This window comes from Acanthaster planci, linkage group LG09 (genome assembly GCF_054643075.1).
Source record: "Acanthaster planci isolate LZ-2023a linkage group LG09, COTS_SCS, whole genome shotgun sequence".
Classification (NCBI taxonomy): Eukaryota; Metazoa; Echinodermata; class Asteroidea; order Valvatida; family Acanthasteridae; genus Acanthaster; species Acanthaster planci.
In genome coordinates, this window is record NC_141785.1 from 18,629,445 (window position 1) to 18,648,418 (window position 18,974).

General features: G+C 43.0%; 1 protein-coding gene across 1 annotated transcript; it reads right to left on the reverse strand.

Annotated features, from left to right (window-relative positions):
• Positions 1 to 5,874: 5,874 nt before the first annotated feature.
• Positions 5,875 to 13,697, reverse strand: LOC110976623 (ras-like protein family member 10A). The gene has a single exon (XM_022230068.2). The coding sequence runs from the start codon at positions 11,767 to 11,769 to the stop codon at positions 10,786 to 10,788; it is 984 nt and encodes a 327-aa protein (XP_022085760.1). The 5' UTR covers positions 11,770 to 13,697; the 3' UTR covers positions 5,875 to 10,785.
• Positions 13,698 to 18,974: the final 5,277 nt, after the last annotated feature.

Consider the following 18,974-nt stretch of genomic DNA (forward strand, 5'->3'; position numbering starts at 1 on the left):
TGGTTCACGGACGACTATGGACTGCACGCGTTACGGTCGCATTGCTACCAACAATATGAACACTCCCGACCAATATGACTCTTTTCTGCTCGAGGCTGATACTTCCCCTGCCACGCCTGCAATCCATTCTGTCTCAATACAGCCATTTTAAAAAACTGCATTTTTGTGTCCCAACAAATCTCATTTTTGAATGTCGGTTTTGCTATCTGAAAGAAATTTTGGACCTCGCAATTGCATGTTGTAGAGTGGGTTTCTTCATGTTTTCAGTTGTGTGAACTATAACAAGCAACATATGCCCAAGTCAACTGTTATACCATGCACAATGTTTCTGCCTTTAATTGATGTTCTTGCTTGGCAAGGTTGGAACACAACACAGATTGTTTGCTTTGTCAAATTTTTTTTTCGTGACAGGGGGCGGACAGGGCGCAAACATTCCAACAGTTCGCTCCTATTTGCGGTGTGGAAAGAGACGGATCACGAACCTCCCTCGCTCTCAAGTTTCCCTGGGTTAAAAAACGCGGGAAGAGACACTATGATTCACTGCTACAGAGCAAACAGACGGACGTACATTACCATGCCATCAATCACGGCGGGAATCAGACTGTAAGCTGCAACTAATGAACAGACCTTTACACCCCTTATTTCAATAACCATTAAAAAAAACTGGACAGACTGGTTTCGAACTAGAGCTTTTCAGACTTGCACTGTCGAAAGATACGTCTCTCTCCCGCAGTCTCTGTGAATGGTGTATTTTCAGTCGTGTCAGTATAAATCTTGTTTTATCTAGGCCGCGTTACATTTCACGCGCACCCGCGAACACAAGCCCGATATGCGTCATCCGGAGTTCCGATGCAATTGCAAATTTTGAGCCGATTGAAAGCATTCGAGCTCACTGCCAACACTGATGTTCAACCATGTTTACTTGGCGGATAATACAATGAGTTCGCACATCCTTATACCCGCTAGGGAAAACGCACTAAATTGCACCTGACAACCACAATTTAATGCAACTTTGCCCCTGTTGATGAGAAGGATCGAGCTAAATGCGAAACATAAATGAAAGACAATCATGATATTGGTACATACATAGAACATTAGAGTTAAATGGACTTTCCTGCTCATTCGTTCTCTGGAAGCCCAAGGCAATAACGAATCAGTAATAAAGCAGTCTACACGATTCACGATTTGTAGCGACTCTAATGTAAAACGTGCCACTTATTTCAATATTTGGATTCTAGCGATGGGTAGCGTGTTCTGTCGAGGCATTATAAAGGGGGCTTACACCTTGTCCAACACTGAGCAGTTAACGGGCGGCAAGGCGAAGACGCAGCAATGTGACACATGCACTGCTATAGAGTTGGACAATACGTGAAGCCCTGCAGTATTGGCCGAGAAAAAACTACTACCCAAGAAAGAACTTTCTTCAAAGTCGATGAATTAAAAATTAAGGAAATGCATTCAAAACCAGTCAGAGAAGATTCATCTACTTCGGTAGAGGTTTCCATTATGAAGTCATGCTCATCATCAAATGAAATTTAGCCTGCGACAATCACCTTCTTATGTAAACAATCAACATGGCTGCCAACCTTGCATTAACATCTTGCGGTTACTTCAGTGAAACAAAAATACCCAAACCTTTAATACAGGCATACCAATTTGAAAGGAACGAAAATAAGCACCAGTGGCCTTACTAGATCTCTACAATTACTCCATTCGTCCGCGTGCTCAGGAAGCGGGCATTACATTCTGATCCAGCGATCCAAACCAAGATTATGTGTCTCAAGAGAGAACAAAGAACCGCTGACAAAGAAAATCACGGCGCTAGAATCGACGAGATAAAAAAAAGCTTCTTTTCTTTCCATCGGGCATGCCTGAGTACCGTCATGCAATTATTTTTTTTCTTTTGCCCAAAACTGCTCTCATTTTTAACCGAATGAAGAAAAGCATTCCGAAAGAGAATGGCAAGCAGCCTTCGGGTCTACTGAGTGCTTGATGGTAAATTTCGGATTTATTTAGTTGACCATCATCGCCAGCTGCATTCAGTCGCAACGCGCCAATTTTGATTATACCTAATAAATTTATGCACGACTTTCTTCAGTCACTTACAAAACCAAATTTTACTTCTCGCTAGATCCTGGTTTGCGTGCCGGTCCCGTGCATTTGTATAGTCTTTCTCTTCTTGATCTTTTACATTCCTGTTTGGTTAGATGCATTAAAAAGTGCACTTTTTTAAACAATTGAAATTATTCATGCTTTCCTGGTCAACTGATGGCGCTGTTGCTGTGAAGTCATTTAGGGAAGACATGGTTTGGTGCATAGGTGTTTCTGTTCAAATTGTGAGCCCAGAACTTGCGTATGGAAAACATTTCTGAGATTGGGATCGATGCTTGTTGACTGCTATGCGCATAAACAGAGAATCGACAGAGAAGAGAATGCCGAGTCCAGCCAAATCTTCAGAAATACAGGACTGTTTTGTGTACAAACCAATGTAACATTGAGGCTTTCTTCCTGAGATGACATCACAGTTTTGCCCATAAATATGGCAAAAGGCAGCAAAACATACTTGATATAATATAGCAAACGTTGAAAATTAGGTTAGCTGACCATGGTGCATTTGACGAAATGGATTGCATGCAAGTACCCTTTTAAAATGGTGCATCTTTCATCACCGATGGTATTCTCCTATGGAATTTTGGCTAATTGTGGCACGTTCTGCGATCACATTTCTTGTCAACTTCCATCCCTCATCACCACAATGTTACGAAAGGGTTAAAACTGGCAAGTGACTGAAATCACGAGAATTGGGCTTTAATATGCATTTCATCAGAGTTCCACCTCAAATTACCCGAAGGAAAAAAATTTCTGCGAATTACTATTCAGTTTACCTTCTCGAAAACAAAAAGAAAACTCCCTGGTAACCGAATAATTTAGACACTACCAGATCGGGACTATCATTCCACTGAACTTTGTCGATGTCAGGTAAAATCCTTATCCCTGTACGATGTTGTGGTGCACAGTGCATCCGAGGCTCGCGCAGTACGGATCACCGACTCTGTTTTGTCGGGGAGTCAATATATTTCGCTTGTCCGCATTTCCACGGCCCGCATGAATCGCACTCACATCCGGTTTGCGGGGTTGGCTTCGGAATCTTGGTTTCCGTGAAACAGAAACTGTCTCGATTCGAAAAATCACGCCGTTCCTGATCTGGAGATCAATTACAACATGGCTTCGTTCCTGGGCCTCGCGCGCGATATCGAGGAAAAGTGCAAGCCATCCGGGTTGAGCGTACTTCAGCCCAAAATCCCCTGATAGGGGATATTCTGCAGTCGGTGCATATTTTTACAGGTTGGCAATGCTTCAAAGAGATCGACAGGTTTGAGCCGTGTTGAGTTCAAAGAACATGTACAGAGCTGAAAGATTTAACACTCTTTGGCTGGTGAATTGAGGGGCCAGTGAATCGCCGAACGGCAATCCCATTTTTGATTTCAATCAAACAGTTAAAATAGATTGATTGAGCCGACAAATGCAGAAACTGGTCTTGATACAGTTTGTCGTGAATACAGGGAACACTGTCCAACTTGCCGATTGAAAGTTGTTTCATGTAGCAGTTCCACTAAATTACAATGACGATACCGGGTATACGTTGAATGCGTTGTGGTATACACCACATGCGTTGTAATGCCGTTCGACAATATCTCCACACTTCAGCAGTAATCATTTCCCCTAAAATTCAATAAATTCAGAAAAAAAAGGGTATGTTGGATGTTCAGGGGGAATGGAACGCTGGGAGAAGCCTTGTACATCTTCATAAAAAAATCTGATTCGCCGAAGCCAGTACTATGAATGCTGCAAAGTGCACTCTCCGAGAAAAAAAATATAGGTTTTTAACAGTGTGATTATTGTACGAACGTATTTGGCAACGTAATTACCGGCCGAAAAATAAACACCATACCGCTTGTGCGAAAATCCCCATGGAAATCTATGTACATGATTGAAGCGGCCCCTTTCTCCACAACAGAATCAACGCACGACTGTATGTGTACATTCAGCCGAAACTAAGATTTGTATGACCAGAACAAGGAGCTGTTTTCGAACCTCGGCTTCGTATACATTTTGCCTTCTTCTGAGTTGTTTTCAGACTCCACAGACTGTGCAAATTTGTATTTTCAAAATGGTCAACACCTTCAAGGTCTGCAAACGGTTCTGGGGCCTGAGACGAAGCCACAGCCGTTAAGGAATCCAAGTTTTGAGAAAACCGACAAAATGAAAGACTGACACTCCCACATAGTTGCTAATTCGTGACCAAAAAGTGGCAAGCGGATTTAGTTCATGGTTGGGAGCTAGGTACACGAACTGAACAATATTCAAAATATGCGATTCTCCTTTCGGTCCAACAAAATGATGAATGTGTTTCCTGTAGAAACTGACCACTGTTATGCAATATGTTGCCGATCATCTCTCAGGATAGTCATACAGGAAAGGGTTGCCTGGCGTCGACTTCCTTATTGTGTCCGCGATGTTGAAATTGAAAGCAAGACTATACGTCGTCGTTTCGGAAACTTTAGAGTAGAAATAAAAGCAGTGCAATAAATTCCATTCGAAATTATTACCTTCCACTCTGATGAATTATTTCAAATGTGTACTAATTCGAGCCACAAGTGAAAAAAAAATATTGAAAGGGAGGCTTGGAAAGGAAGCCAATCATAAAACAGCTGGTACCATCCCAATTAACAGTTACACTTTAGCGAACAAATTTAAGGAACAAGACCGAAAATGGCGTCCTCGTGCGTTTGGTTGTCTGGAGCAAAAACTATACACTGATTTGGAGAAAGATCGTGGGGAAGATACAAAACAGCATACCGACCAATCGCGAATGGTGTGATTTTTCTAAACTACTCAAATATTTTTCCCTTTAATTATTACTTTAACGCAGAAACAAACTGCGAGCCTATTGAATCAAATCCAATAAGAGGAACTGCTACATTGAGGGCGAAATTACCCGTTTGCGCTTCTGGCTCACGTACCACTAAGCACAGTAATACCATCCATCACCGCATGGCACGTTCAAGAGAGGATTCTAGAAAAACATCCTCGGAAAAAAGTACATTTGCAGCTTTGGCACGAAATGGGAGCCGTTTGTCGAACCTGATTAAGACTCGGTTACGATGACTTCATGTCACACGATGCGCGGTTATTGCTCCCGCACCTAATACATTATGAAATATGAGGAATCGGTGTCGCCGGGAAAATCTCCAAGAAGGAAGAGTGTTTTCTCGTGGAGATGGAATCAATATCATTAAATCTTCACTAGCGTCTTCCACAAACTGCGGCCGGAGTTCTCGCCCAGGTCTTGTCGTCAGTCGAATCGTACCCTTTACAGGGGGTTCGGATGGTGTTAATTCTCCAATAAAACTGCATCCTAAGGTGTTCTTAAAGTTAAACCGTGTACAGGTTGCCCACTGTCCGTCTCTGAATAAGATTTCCAACGTGATAACTAAAGTCAAAGGAATATTATTCTGTGGTTCTTCGGGCAATGGGCAGCAGAATAATTTCATTTCGGGTTATCCTAGAATGTCGTTGATCACATCAGTCGGCCTGAAAAGATGGGAAAAATGCAAAACCCGGCGAGGATTAGGAACAACGAAGAGATTAAGTTGATACACACCCTTTTCGGATTTCTCTTGGCTAATTAAGGACAAAATACACAAAAATGGCAGCAGGAACATGCTTAAGTGTGACCAAGAAGCCTTACAAGGCCAGCACAAGGCTATAGAAAGAGACACGTGCTGTCAGCATTGACTAAAATATACACCTATAAACTCGAGCGTCCCCAGCCCATAAGCGACGATAAAAAACAGAGCAGGACAAAATAGGTTTCTGTGTTGTGCCAGTTAGAATGATAAGAAAATTCAGAAAATTCTCCGATTTTATTAAATGCAAATTTTCGAAATTGGCAAATTGATACATCTTTTTGCCCGAGAAGCCTGATGTAATTCTATTCTAACAAGCCTCATGAAATCATCGAAACGAAAAATGTAAACACGAAAAGATTACTGATATGTTGTAATTTACATATTATTAAATAGAATTATAATTTTAAAGATATATATCCAAAAAATATTTTCTTCAAAATAAGATACAATTCGAAACATTTTCCCTACTTGATCTTTTAAAAAATCTTTTTAATAATCATCTTGTCAAATTTACCTCCATTTCTAATCTAATTTTAGTCTGAAGAAAAATGAAATTGAATTATTCATGCCCTGATAAAAAAATTGAATCTCTGAATTGTTTTACATTATTTTTCAATTTGTGTCGGGTTGGCGTCCTTTGTTCATGCAATCATACGTCCTTGTGGTATACCAGATCGATACAGAAAAGAGTTCAAGCGATACACTGAGTCGACATACATCATCGCAATAGCTTTTTTCCATGGCTTTTCAGCCTTCATTACAGAACAAAGCACAATATGGATAGTAGAACCTTTCCCACAGACGCTGCATATGGAAATAACAAAGATATTAAATCCCGTAGGAGGTGTGCTCCATTAACGGGCTGTACCGGTACTGAACAATAAAAAATCTACAGGGCCATTCTAACGCAGTTAGCATGTGAAATTAATGTTTAACATTTTGAACGAAACAACAATTAAACCTGACGCACGCTAAATTTTCTGGGGAAGAAACGACGATTCACATGCTAACAGAGTACCGCCGTCTGCAGTAGTATCCCCCATCAGATAATACATTTCGATTTTCCCTTCCTAGAAAAAAAGGGTAATAAAACATTCTAGTCTCTTCGCATGCGAGGAGAGACATGCGGAGCAAAATGACACACTATCTGTCGGTTGGACACGCCGGTACCCACGTGCACGTACACTGTACATGTCCCGGGGTAACAGTTCATAAATTAGCTTCGCGCGGGGCATGAGAACGTCGCCTGAGATTGAAGTTTATAAAATATAACAGTTATTCTGGCAGGTCTGTTGTCAAAGCAGGGAGGGGGAATTCAATGTCGCGCGCCCAAACGTTTTATGATGCGATACAAAAAGCCATCCACAATTTATTGTGACTTTAGGGGACTTGGCAAGGAGCCAAGCTACATCGAACAGAACTGAATGAGTGTAAGTCAGCCGCCATTTTGAGAAGTCACCAGTAGACCTATCTGTGTGAAAGGGCTATGCAGATACGTTTTGTTTGAGGTATGATTTTTATAAATATCACGAGGACGAAGACTACCAGAAGGATTTGGAGGTTTCAGCTGGGTTAACAGTACACAAGCTACCATCAGAAAAACTTTATAAGCACCATTTGCATCGCAATGAAAAGGCGTATATATTATAAACTTTCCCTTGATAAATCACAATTCTTCATACAAGATGACTAGAGTCTCTGCCTGGTTTTTTTTTTGTGGGATCACTGTATCGTATTTTCTATCCCTGGGGGAACCCGCCCACTCTTATGACCATATGCGCTGTGGTCACATTATTTTTGTCTTTATCACACCATTGATAACTTTCAAAGAGCGTCTATACAGACTTTGGTGAGCACAGCAAGTATTTGCACAGTAAACATTCACAGAGCATATTTTCCAGCAATACGCATTAACATACTGTTCCAAAGCGGCTTCTTTGTTTCGGGGACTTATTCATTTCGCACCGTATAAGTCTGTTTAATTGGATGATGTAATGCCAACAAGGGTCTTCAAGTAACACGTCGATGCCTCGCAAATAAACGGACAGATTGGAATGAATCTAAATTGAGGTTGAAAAAAAGAAGTCAGTTTCTAACGATTAACTGCGATAAGTCCGAACGGAGGAGTCTTTCAGCTTTAAATGAAATGCCATAATTGACGATGATAAGCATTCCAGAGTAATTAAAAAATTATACACGCATACAAAAATTTAAAGGTTGTTTCCTCATAATTCATCTCCTGTTTAATTTACTGTTAGCAGGATTAACCAATGAAATGTGGAGAAATTTCCAACCGAAGGCGATGGCCCCTAAAAATGGTCTTGAAGCCCATTGACATTTTGAAAACTGATGCCTGTAAAGTCCATTATAAAATAAGCGGCTACATTTTATCAAGTTTTCACAGAAATATGAGCTGACAGTCCTGTTGGTGGCTTTAAACCCGTTTCTGTACTATAACCCTCCCATTCACGGAACATACAATGCTCTACGAGCAGAGCACCAGTTCAACAACCGATGTGCAAATCACGATTTGGTTTGCGCACCGGCAGGCTCTTTCGAGTCTAGTAGCCATAGAGAGCAAGACTTGTGCATTATACGAACGTCATGTGAATAACCAAGAGTATGGCTATTAGGGAATCTGTTTATAATAAGTTGTATCAGGTTGGCTTGCCGTAATATCTACGGCAAGAGCGAATTTCGACAGCTTTGTAATTGAAAAGCAATGCCTAGCCTGTCCCCCACCCTAAAAATGTTGACACTAGACCCTTCGTTTGTGCTTTGCAGGCGAGAGGGAAAGAATCAATCCAAATTTGGATAACTGGAACGGAAGAACTCCAGGCAGATTGAATCTAAAGACATCTCAGAGGTGTGGATTGAAGGAATATTCATCAAACTGACCAATTTCGAGGCTGTGACTTTAGCCAGAAAGATGAGAGAGCAAATACTGGGGAGTGAATACGACCCGGTCGATGGGCTGCGGGAAATCTGACGATTTGCCAATTTGCAGAGAGCAGAAATAACGCTTTCGCAAGAAGGTTCCGAGTTCACGCTTGCACGAGGCGACATCACGGTCGACTACGCAGCAGCAAATTGAAAAAGAAAAATTGGCCTGAATTTTTGCTTATTGAGGGCTTTTTTCCCTGGATTTTTGAAACCTGCGGGAATGATATATATGTACTGAAATCTGCCAGCGACTAATGTGACGCGTTGTCGTTTATTATGCCCGCGTGTAGGTGCTAGGGAAAATATACGCCTGAAATGTTTCGTATTAAGAAAATTGATTGATACAAAGATATGAATATAACGAATGCGATATTGATGGAGATCTGCTGTACATCAGATATGCAAATATGTACAATTATTCATGTATGCTGGTAGCTTAGTGATACTGTGGGATTGTGAGTGGACACTACAGACAAGGCTGAACGTTCAACCTGCAAACGACAATAGAAATCAGCTTAACGACTGCATTTCCCTTGAGTGATGGCGGATTCATAGGAATGTACAGTGCTTGTTGTCGCTGGCTTAGCATACATACATCAGTAAACAGAAGTGGTCTTGAAAACGTGAGTTTCAACAACCGAGGTCGCTCAGCACGCCAAAATGGCGCAGATTGGTGATAAAAACGATTCACTTTGTTACATGATAGCTGAGCCCACCAAGCCCAACGTTACATGCTCTATGGTTACGTAACCAGGACTTGAATTCCCAGTATCATCCTACAAATGCAAGGTCAAAAGTTAGATCAAAGTAAATCGCATTGTTTTGCCTGAGAAAAAAAAAGCGACGACAAAAGGAGTGACTCTGCTTGATAGAATTCGTTTCAACAGCCTGACAGTAGGGACTGGATGACTTGTGACGCACTTTTGATAAGTTTTGTGGGAACCTGTGAGGACTTGACAAATAGAAGGCTGATAAAACCCCATTGAAGCACAACATTGATTAGATTAGATCGGATTGAATTGGACTGCAACTAAAACTGCACATCATAGAAAGCACGCCTCAGCCTCGAACTCAGGTACAAGTCAGGATTCAGTGACACGAGAAATTCGAAGTTGATGGGGTTTTCCTAAAACCGACGGGTACACATTTTCGTTGAGCGACACAGGTTAAGAGAAATCGTAATTCTATTTCCCAGAGTTTGATGGCAGTAGTTACTTCCTGCTCGTCAATATTAGTTCAGCACCTGAAACCAACTTCATTAACTCTGAGGCAATACGGGTCCAAATTTGATGCGTGAAAAAAATCATACAGGTTCAATTCAATAACTTAAGCAACAATATGAACGAGAATATGGTTAATACAGGGATCCTCGGCGAATTCAACACACGTGCAGTCTAGAACGAATGAAATGTTGTAATCATGAATTACATAGTAAACAAAAATGAAAACCGGTAGACCAGCGAAACCTTAGACAAAACGGAAGTATCAATCTGCACAACATACCTGACGAAAGTGTTAACTTCGGCTGGAATATATTATAACTTGCAGGGTTTTAAAAGAATGAAAGGGTATATTTCAAACGCTAATGATTAGGTTATAGGACAAAGACCTAAATAATACACTGTAATCTTAAAGTACACACTGAATTGGTCATTCAATGTCCAGTAAAGCAGGACAAATATCAATGAATTATTGCACAGCTTTTACACACCAGTATTTCGATAAGGCTTACTGAAGAGTTCATGCACTTGGAATTCCTTTACCGTTTTGTATCAGTCTGCGGGATGAATCCCTTGAAAATGGGAAGTGTCACACCTTGGAGACACTCGTTATGTCGAGGAGGAAAAAGATAACACCTGTCGCCTACGCAAACGGAACATCCCGGGGGCCGACTTGCAGACACTGACAGGCAAAACAAGGGAAGGGACGCAAGTAAACAGGCCGGCTGATACTTTCCTCACTTCCCCAGCAAGTTTTGTCGGTTGGCAGAGATGTCCAACTTGAAACGCAGAAGGGAGTTGTCACGTGGAAGGGTGTCACCCGTGTCCAGGCATAAAGAAACCGCTCGGGCGTTCTCTGGAAGATGGAAGTGCTGACATGAATCAGTGATTAGGACGATGATTTTCCTGGTTGAGTGAGGATTACAGGATTACATTATAGAACATGAGCAGTGTTTCCAGGCACGCAGTGGTAATCTACGAGATCTCGTCTGACCTTCCTTGTTGCTGTTCCCCATTGTTACAGCCCTGAGTGCCTCATTAAAGAGCGAGCCCACGTGCCAGTTGTACTTGGCCGAACACTCCACGTACGGACACTTCCAGGTTTTCTTGACTATCTGCGATATGTGCCTCCGCGGCAGGTTGGAGAGCATCTGCAAGTCTTGCTTGTTGCCCGCCACGATGACGGGGATATCGAAGCCCCCCTCGGCCTCGTAGCAATCCAGAATCTGCTGCCGCAGGTCCTTAATGTACTGGAAGCTCTCCTGGGACGTGATGTCGTAGATAAAAATGAGGGCCGACGCCGTGCCAATGGCCATGGCATGGGACTGCAGCTCTTCCCAGCTGGGCCCGGGTGGGGCGGTCGTGTCGCCGGCCCTGTAGTCTAGAGGGGAGTACGGGATGACGGGAATGTCGATCAGGTTCATCTCGAAGAGCTGGTTGTTGGCCACCACGGCCGTGGTGTAGATGCAGGCACTTGTGGTGGGGCGGTGTTTTTGGACAAACTGACACCGGCAGTATTGTTCAATGAGCGCCGTCTTGCCTACAGAGGGAGCTCCGAGGACAACCACGTCCAGCTGGTCCATATCCACGGACAGCTGATCATAGAGCTCACAGAGCGACTGCAGGGACACCTGAGGTGTCATTGAGTGTTGGTGGCGGTCACTCTGCGGCATGCATGCGGTTGAAGTGGGAGGCACAGACCGGGTGAATACACACAAACACACAGCCGCAAAACTCTTCCACGGAGATACCTGTGTACCGCGTGTTGGTTGTGAAGATGGCGGAGATCCGTATCTTAATGACGCCGAAGGTCCCCCGTGTGATGCGGTCAATCTCCCTTTGGTGGTTTCCACCAATGTACGTGACACTTGCACGTCAGCCAAGCACGCGCACGCAGCCGAGGTCTGATTCATCTAAACATTGTCCTCGTATCATCCTGCGTGCCCTGGTGTACGGCGGCCCACGCGCGTGCATTTTAGAGGTTTTCATTCCCATTGGATGCGTGTGCCGTGTGCGATCCACCCTCTCATGGCTACGAACGGTGTACTGCTGCGAAGTGCACATTGGCATCCCCTTTGTAGATGCGGGTAAGTCCCTCCAATATCGAGTCACGTGGTCACCGTGCCAGATGGTGTCGGTCTGTGTGCTTTCGCAGCGTTGCCTGGCTTCGTCCAAAGGCAATGCATTATATCAAAAGCCTCGGCAACTTCTCCAGAGAAAGAGAGGGGTTGATTTCATTTCCTGAAGATTTGCTCCGGAAAGCAGGTTGCTTCCACTCACAGTGTCTATGTTTGCGCTGTTTCATCCGAATAAAAACGCGGGCAGACAGTACCATCTCAATCCTCACTTGCTGATCACATGATCCACGTTCCCTGGCAATCGGGGGGGCAGCTTGTGTCAACTCACAACGCAAGATCGGAGAGCAGCACGACGGAACACTGCTGACGTATTCGAGAAGTGAGCGTCAGGCACTGGCCGATTCGCTGAATTGCCCGTGCACCCCCTGAGAAGGAAAAAAATGTCCACTTAGGAGCCAGCAGCGTGAGCCCAGTCCAGCTCAGCATCCTTTTGCTCGAGATGAACGCTAAGAGCCATGGCTTGTCGAAAAGTTCGCAGCTTATTTATCTTGAAACCGTACCTCTTTGAGTTGAAGCATTCTTTCCATTTCATCGCCAGGCAAAGACTCGGTCATATTTTGTTCAGCCGGGGAGTATTTCATGACAGGCCATCTCGGCTCTCAGAGGCCTTGAAAACCGACGCTGAAGACCCCAGGACTGGGCCGCGGCTGGCAAAACGGTCATCCAATATCAGCCCGCTGCTGAAAGTATCGATTAGTTGGCAAACCTGCAGAACAGCACCTTGGGGAGACAGCCAGTTGAGTCATGTTAGGCCCAGTAGCGGCTGAGTTGGTTCACATGATATGTCACTACGGACCTGCACTGCGCATGGTCAGGGTTGTGCTCCTCTCATTTTTGATTGGCCATTATTATCAATATTTGAAGGTGTCAGGACGGTGCATGAACATGTAGATGGCGCCTTTTTATCATTTCCCATCAACTGATATCTTTTTCTATTTGTCATCGATCAGAAGCTGCTTGAATTACTCCATAAAAATACCTTCCCAACCACGATTCATATCGACAACTGGGAATTAGTTTTAAAAGTTCAGTTAAAAAAATTAATGTTATAATAAATATTTCAAAATAAGTATCACTTTCAAAGGATAACAGAAAGCGTAAGTAACTTAATTTCAATATAAAATCATGCTCAATTTTGTTGAAACAGTGAGTATTATTATTTAACATTTGCTTGTTATATTATTCTATGTGACTTTATGTCAAGTCATACCATGCCATGAGATGTCATGTCATGCCACGCGATGTCATGTCATGAGATGTCATGTCATGAGATTTCATGTCATACCATTTCATGTCATGATACGACATGTCATATCTTGTCATTTCGTTTCATTTCGTTTATGTCGCTTCGTTTCATTTCATTTACTTATTTTTGGCATGCACAGTTTCACTTTAATGTACTTATAATAAAGTGAAGGGTCAGGTAGCTTTATGCAAAGAGATAAAATATTCAGCGGTGATTGGAATGCAGCAGACACAGACTCCAACTACTCAGAGTCAGACATGACGGTGTGACTTTGAGAGCGGTAAAGACCAGCAGCAGTAAGTGCATACATTACAGTGACAGCCTCAGGCATACATGACTGCAATTCCATATTTCCATGCCATAATGGCTACAGTACTGCATTATATGTCATCCCACCTTTCATTTCCATTTTTCCAAACCATTAAACAATCTATTGAAAGCCGATGGTGCATGGCAGTGTGAGGTACGTCCAATTTCAAAGGTACTTTTTTAAATTTTTGTTTGTTTGCTCGTTTGTTTGTTTGTTTGTTTGTTGGTTGGTTGGTTGGGGTGTTGGGGTGTTTGTTTGTTTGTTTGGGTTTTTTTTTGGGGGGGGGTGGCTAATTACCAGCGGGTTTATTATTTTTAAAATCGCATCCTGTCTCGTGTTCGATAAGTTTCAAACCAAAGCACTTATCAGTTACAGTTTTTTCCGGTCGATTTGCTACCGTCACGGGTAAATAAAAAATAAAAAAGTCTGCTTTGGGCCGCATTGGTAAAATTTATATGGAATTACTTTTCAACAATATAACTTTGCACAAAAATCCTCTGCCAATGAGTATCTCCAGCCAGATGTTGAAATAAAAAACACGAAATCTTTCTATAAATACCTTTGATTATGCAGACGAGAAAACAGATTTTGAGTCTTGGGATCTCGGGCAGACTGAATGTAACAAAACGGGTTTTTATAGTCAAATCACCACAGGTACTTAAAAGCTATATTTGGGCGAGGACTTCTCTGGAAAAAAAACACAAAAATTTTATTTCAACCAACCTGACGAGATTAAGTCTTGTCCCCGTGGTTGAGACTCCCCGTGCGGTAGTCGACTGATGCCTTGAGGAGATTCTCAAAAGCCCCGTCGACCGCGTCATTGCTTCGCCAAGATATTTATACCCGCCGTGTGTAATACTCCCAGCACCCCTTGAATACTTTGATATGATACGAGCCACTCCTGGGATCTGCCTTTGTCGGATTTTCCTCGGGATCAGTCACTTGTTTTCCTCGTGTAGTTCTTTCAATATGCTTTGGAAGATAGGGGGCGTATAGGGCCTATCCCAGGGGAAACTATTTAAAGAAGAGGACACGCAAAATTACAACACTTGCTTATGTTTTGTATTTCGCTTGTCAACATGTTATTTTTTTGGGGGGGGCACATGCCCTTATATTCGCTCTACAAAGTGGGTATATTTCCAAGACAGTTCTTTTGTTTTCTTCCCATGCTAAACGACAACAAGAATTATTTCTCTTGAGTTGCCAAACAGGCAAACAAAAAATACAGAACTGGGATATCCCAATCGCAATCCGAATTCAGAATAGGGCCTATGAAGTCCAATCCAGAAGCGGAATCACGTTCAAAAGGGTAAAATAAGCCCTGTACAATAAAATCTGGACCGATTATCAATAGGGCAAACAAGAACTTCAGTCATAATGGCCAAGACTAAGCAAGCATTACCATTTTGGTTTTCTTGTCCGTGAGCCTACAGGCGCCAAGTGTCATCCGGGAACTGCAGATATTGCTACTGTAGCCGTACAAAAGGAGGTACCAACCCGGAAAAAACGAGAGAAGTGCTATATCAGAGAGGTCAACGCTCATCTTGGACCCGATGCGATTTTCCTTTGTTCACTTTCTTTTTCTTCCATACAACACAAGCGACTCGAAGAAGGATTGCCCTGGGTTTCTGAGAAGACATCATGCTAATGTACATGTCGACGACCAAACCGCACCGCGTTGTAATTGAATTACCGCGTTATGAGGGCGCTTCTCCGTCACGGTCGTAAGGGTCTGGCCAAGAGATAAACGAGCGGAGGAGAGTAACGACAGCCCAGGATTGCATTTGGAACATTATCGCCCCGTTGCAGCGCTGGGTTGTTGGGGGATTGATGTCTTCACCAATCATCATCATAATGACGGGCCGTCAAAGCAAGCCAATTTATCTTTTAATGCGCTCCAATCTCGTCCATAATGGATTTGTTCTGCTCCATTTGACAGTGTTTGACGTGGATTTAGGGCCGTAGACGCTTTTTCCACTGACGATCATAATACAGCTGTAGATTATACATGTAGTTATTCACCAAACTAATTAAATTTGAAGCTTATGTCCCCGTGTCAAAGAATGAACAAATAATTTTTTATAAATTGGAATCATCTGTAACTCCTATCTGTTTTTTCTTCTAAAGTTAGGCCCTATACTGTATACGCCTATTGCACATTTTCAAGCTTCGGAGATGTGCTGAGCGCATGTGCTGACGGAAGAAGTTTCCAGAAAAAAAAATGGGTTTACATTGTTTAATGCGCCCGATGAATTATGTGCCAAAAACATACAACTTAACATGAGTCAAAGTTCAACCTCTCAGCAACCAGTGTCACATGAAATCTGGACACCTATGATACTCCATCTCCTTGTCCGCACATGTACTTTCAGCCTCTCCTGTCCCTCATAGTTTTCATTGATCCCTGCTCTAAGTACGGCGTATTTATAGACTATATATACGACTCCGCATTTCACACTACACTGGACCGCAATGGCCGGAGCAATACGGCTGCGTGTTCGGTATCTGGTTTGCAACATGTATTCTGAAAACGGCAAGAACGGGGGAACTATTTGACAAGGAAAGCCACCCGAAGCATATGTACAACACACAGGGCAATAAAGGCGCAGTCCTCTCCCGAACTGAGACAAAAATACCAAGCTTTCGAGCCTTCGAGGACCACTCAGACACTCTTTCGAAGCGAGAGTGGGTCCTGACAACGGGCAGACGAAACGCGAAAAGCCTCGCAGCTTCACAATAGAGATTCACGTGGCGCTGCAGCAAACCTCTGTCACATTGGAACGTCCGCCATGCCAATCTTCCAAACATATTCAATAAATCCCTTTTGTGTGTCCGTCCCCCCGAACATACAAGCCGGCAAGTACGTGCAGTGAAGCGTATATCTTGTCCATTACCTTGAGGTGGGCTATATTACCTAACCTTTTATAACATGGGGGAAAATGACATGCTCAATTAACTCAGGAAATACGATTCCAGGATCAATTTAAACTTAAACCTTTCGGTAATTGCATTGCCAACCACGAGAGTGTAACTAATTGATAAAAATGGAAGATTGATTTAATTTCATTAAACGTAATTTCATTATGCGGACGTAGTTTATCATTTGACCTGGGACTGAGCGAAAGATGCATTATTTGTTTGTTTAGCTCGGGGAAATATATTGTCAGGAAATGAAGGGCTGTGTGCTCGGTGAAAATAGAATATTTGAAATGCACGTTATGTAAGTAAAGGCACCAAAATGATTGTGATCGACATACGATACGTGGATTTTTCAATGCCAATACGGTTTTAAATAAAGCGGAGGAAGGTAGGTATGCTGAATACACGTGCAAGAAGAGGACTGGTGCAGCACTTACCAACAATGAACACTGGAAAAAACGCAGTAACCACCAGGTTCTGCCTGCTCCGGGCGATTCACAAACGTGCGCGAAATCTGTCGGCCATTTCCAGGCGCGCATTGGGTCGACAGATTTCGCGCATTGTGATTGGCCAACGCGTTGCAAACTCTTGGTGGCGCACTATTGTGAAACGCTCGTATTATAAGAGTGAACCAGAGAGACGAGAATCATCGTGAAATAATACATCTTCTTTTTGACGCTGGTTATAGGGATCAAATGACATTACTCAGCGTTTTATCAGAACTCACCATCAACAGCCTTATCGAAACAATCCAAATGCTGAAGAATATACACAGAAACGGGAAAATCAAGGCCTTCCGAACTGCAAGCATCTATTTTCTCGGCACGTTGCTTCACAAGTGACATACTTCGCTAACATGCTTTCGATTTCACTCGAGTGCTTTTTGCAAAGGCTCTGAACCTTTTACAGAAGTTTTTCTGTAAATAATTCAATAATTGGACGGGTGAAAATAAGATCTGACTTACTCTCCTGGCAACAAACAGCCTCTGACTTCGAATTGTCTTCACAAGTAAAGCAAATAATGTTTTAGTTCCCCCTGCCCCCCCCCTCTGATCTTTCCATAATAATGTAGTCAGCCCTGGCGGTTTTGAGAATGTCGAACGCTGGTTAAATATATATGACTGCTTGATCAAGGAATTCATCGGGGGCTGACAGGCTCTATGGATTTCACGATGCGCCGTAATCGACTGGAAATATCTCGAAGATTGCAGCAAGGAGCAAAGAACCATACATCGGAGACGGCAGAACGCCAACCGAGCTCGCTGAATTAATTACCAGCCGACAAATCAACCGGATGATTTTTTCCCTCTTCAGCCAAACGCGCCATTTATCACAAACCAAGGTTTCAGATACTGCCGATAACACACTAAGGGATGGTGGTCAAGTAAGCGTGGCCAAACATGATGTGAAATTCTTCCCAATTAAATCACCTGTTCGCTGGGACAAAGCAACACAGAAAATACGGTGAAAATCGAGAAGCCTTGATCTTGTGGAACGACTGTGTGTTGAAAATAAAACACACACAGTAATATATACATGCATACTGCCAGAAACGAAATCTGAAAACATCAAAGATTAAATACAATAACCAATGACTGAAGCAGAGCTGTTAGCCTTTTAGAACTGAACACGCAATGTCGTAAATCAATTATACAATTATGTCAAATTAGCTTTAATGTATCCTGTTAATTTCATTTCCGCTAATATCGAGGGTAACTAGTTGCTATTGTTTCTCTTTTATTTATTTTTTTTTTTAAAGTTAGAACTGATTAATGATTCGAGGGCCATTTCCCCAATTTGACCGCATCAACTTGATCCCGGAGATTCCAAGGCCCACACGGTTGCAACCTCCAACGTCCTTTTTGCTTGATCGCTCCCCAACGTTCAATACAGCCAATACCACCGAGGTTAGCTGGGTGTGCGGTTACCGGGAGAAGGAACGCAGAATACCAGGTACGGTACGGCGTCTCCTTATTTTGCGCTAATTTCCGTTCTCTTAGTCTGTTCCGACTGAAGCATCCCGCACGTCCCCTCGGGCCGTGGACATTTTTGGGCTGTCACATTTTGTTTTCTCCACGCTATCGATGTCGCGTGGGGGGAGGGTGTAAACTTGTCGCGCTCGTTGCGGTCAAGGGGTACACCGTGCGGTGCATCCTGATCTTGTCGGTCGCCCTATTTAAAGAGTCACACTTGCCATCTTGCGGTTCGCCACAGCCTCAGCTGCCTCGCCCATTACGGTTCAAAGTGAGGTCTGTGGCTAGAGAAGACAAACACTTTTAACTAATCAGTCAGTACCCTTCTTCGAAATGGTACCTGTAGTGTCTACAACACTATGATCTAGCCAAGATTTGCCCCAACTAAAGCGACACAAACCGGCTCTGGTGGATATCCTTGTGCCTCGTTACATTCAGGCTTCGGATTAAGAGGTTAGACACGGTCTTTCTTCAAATAATCCAGGAATGGAGCAAGGGTTGAATAGCAGTAATATGGAGTGCAAAGCACAGG

Coding starts and splice junctions, on each gene's coding strand:
- LOC110976623 (XM_022230068.2), bottom strand. CDS start 11,769: ATGAATCAGACCTCGGCTGCGTGCGCGTGCTTGGCTGACGTGCAAGTG.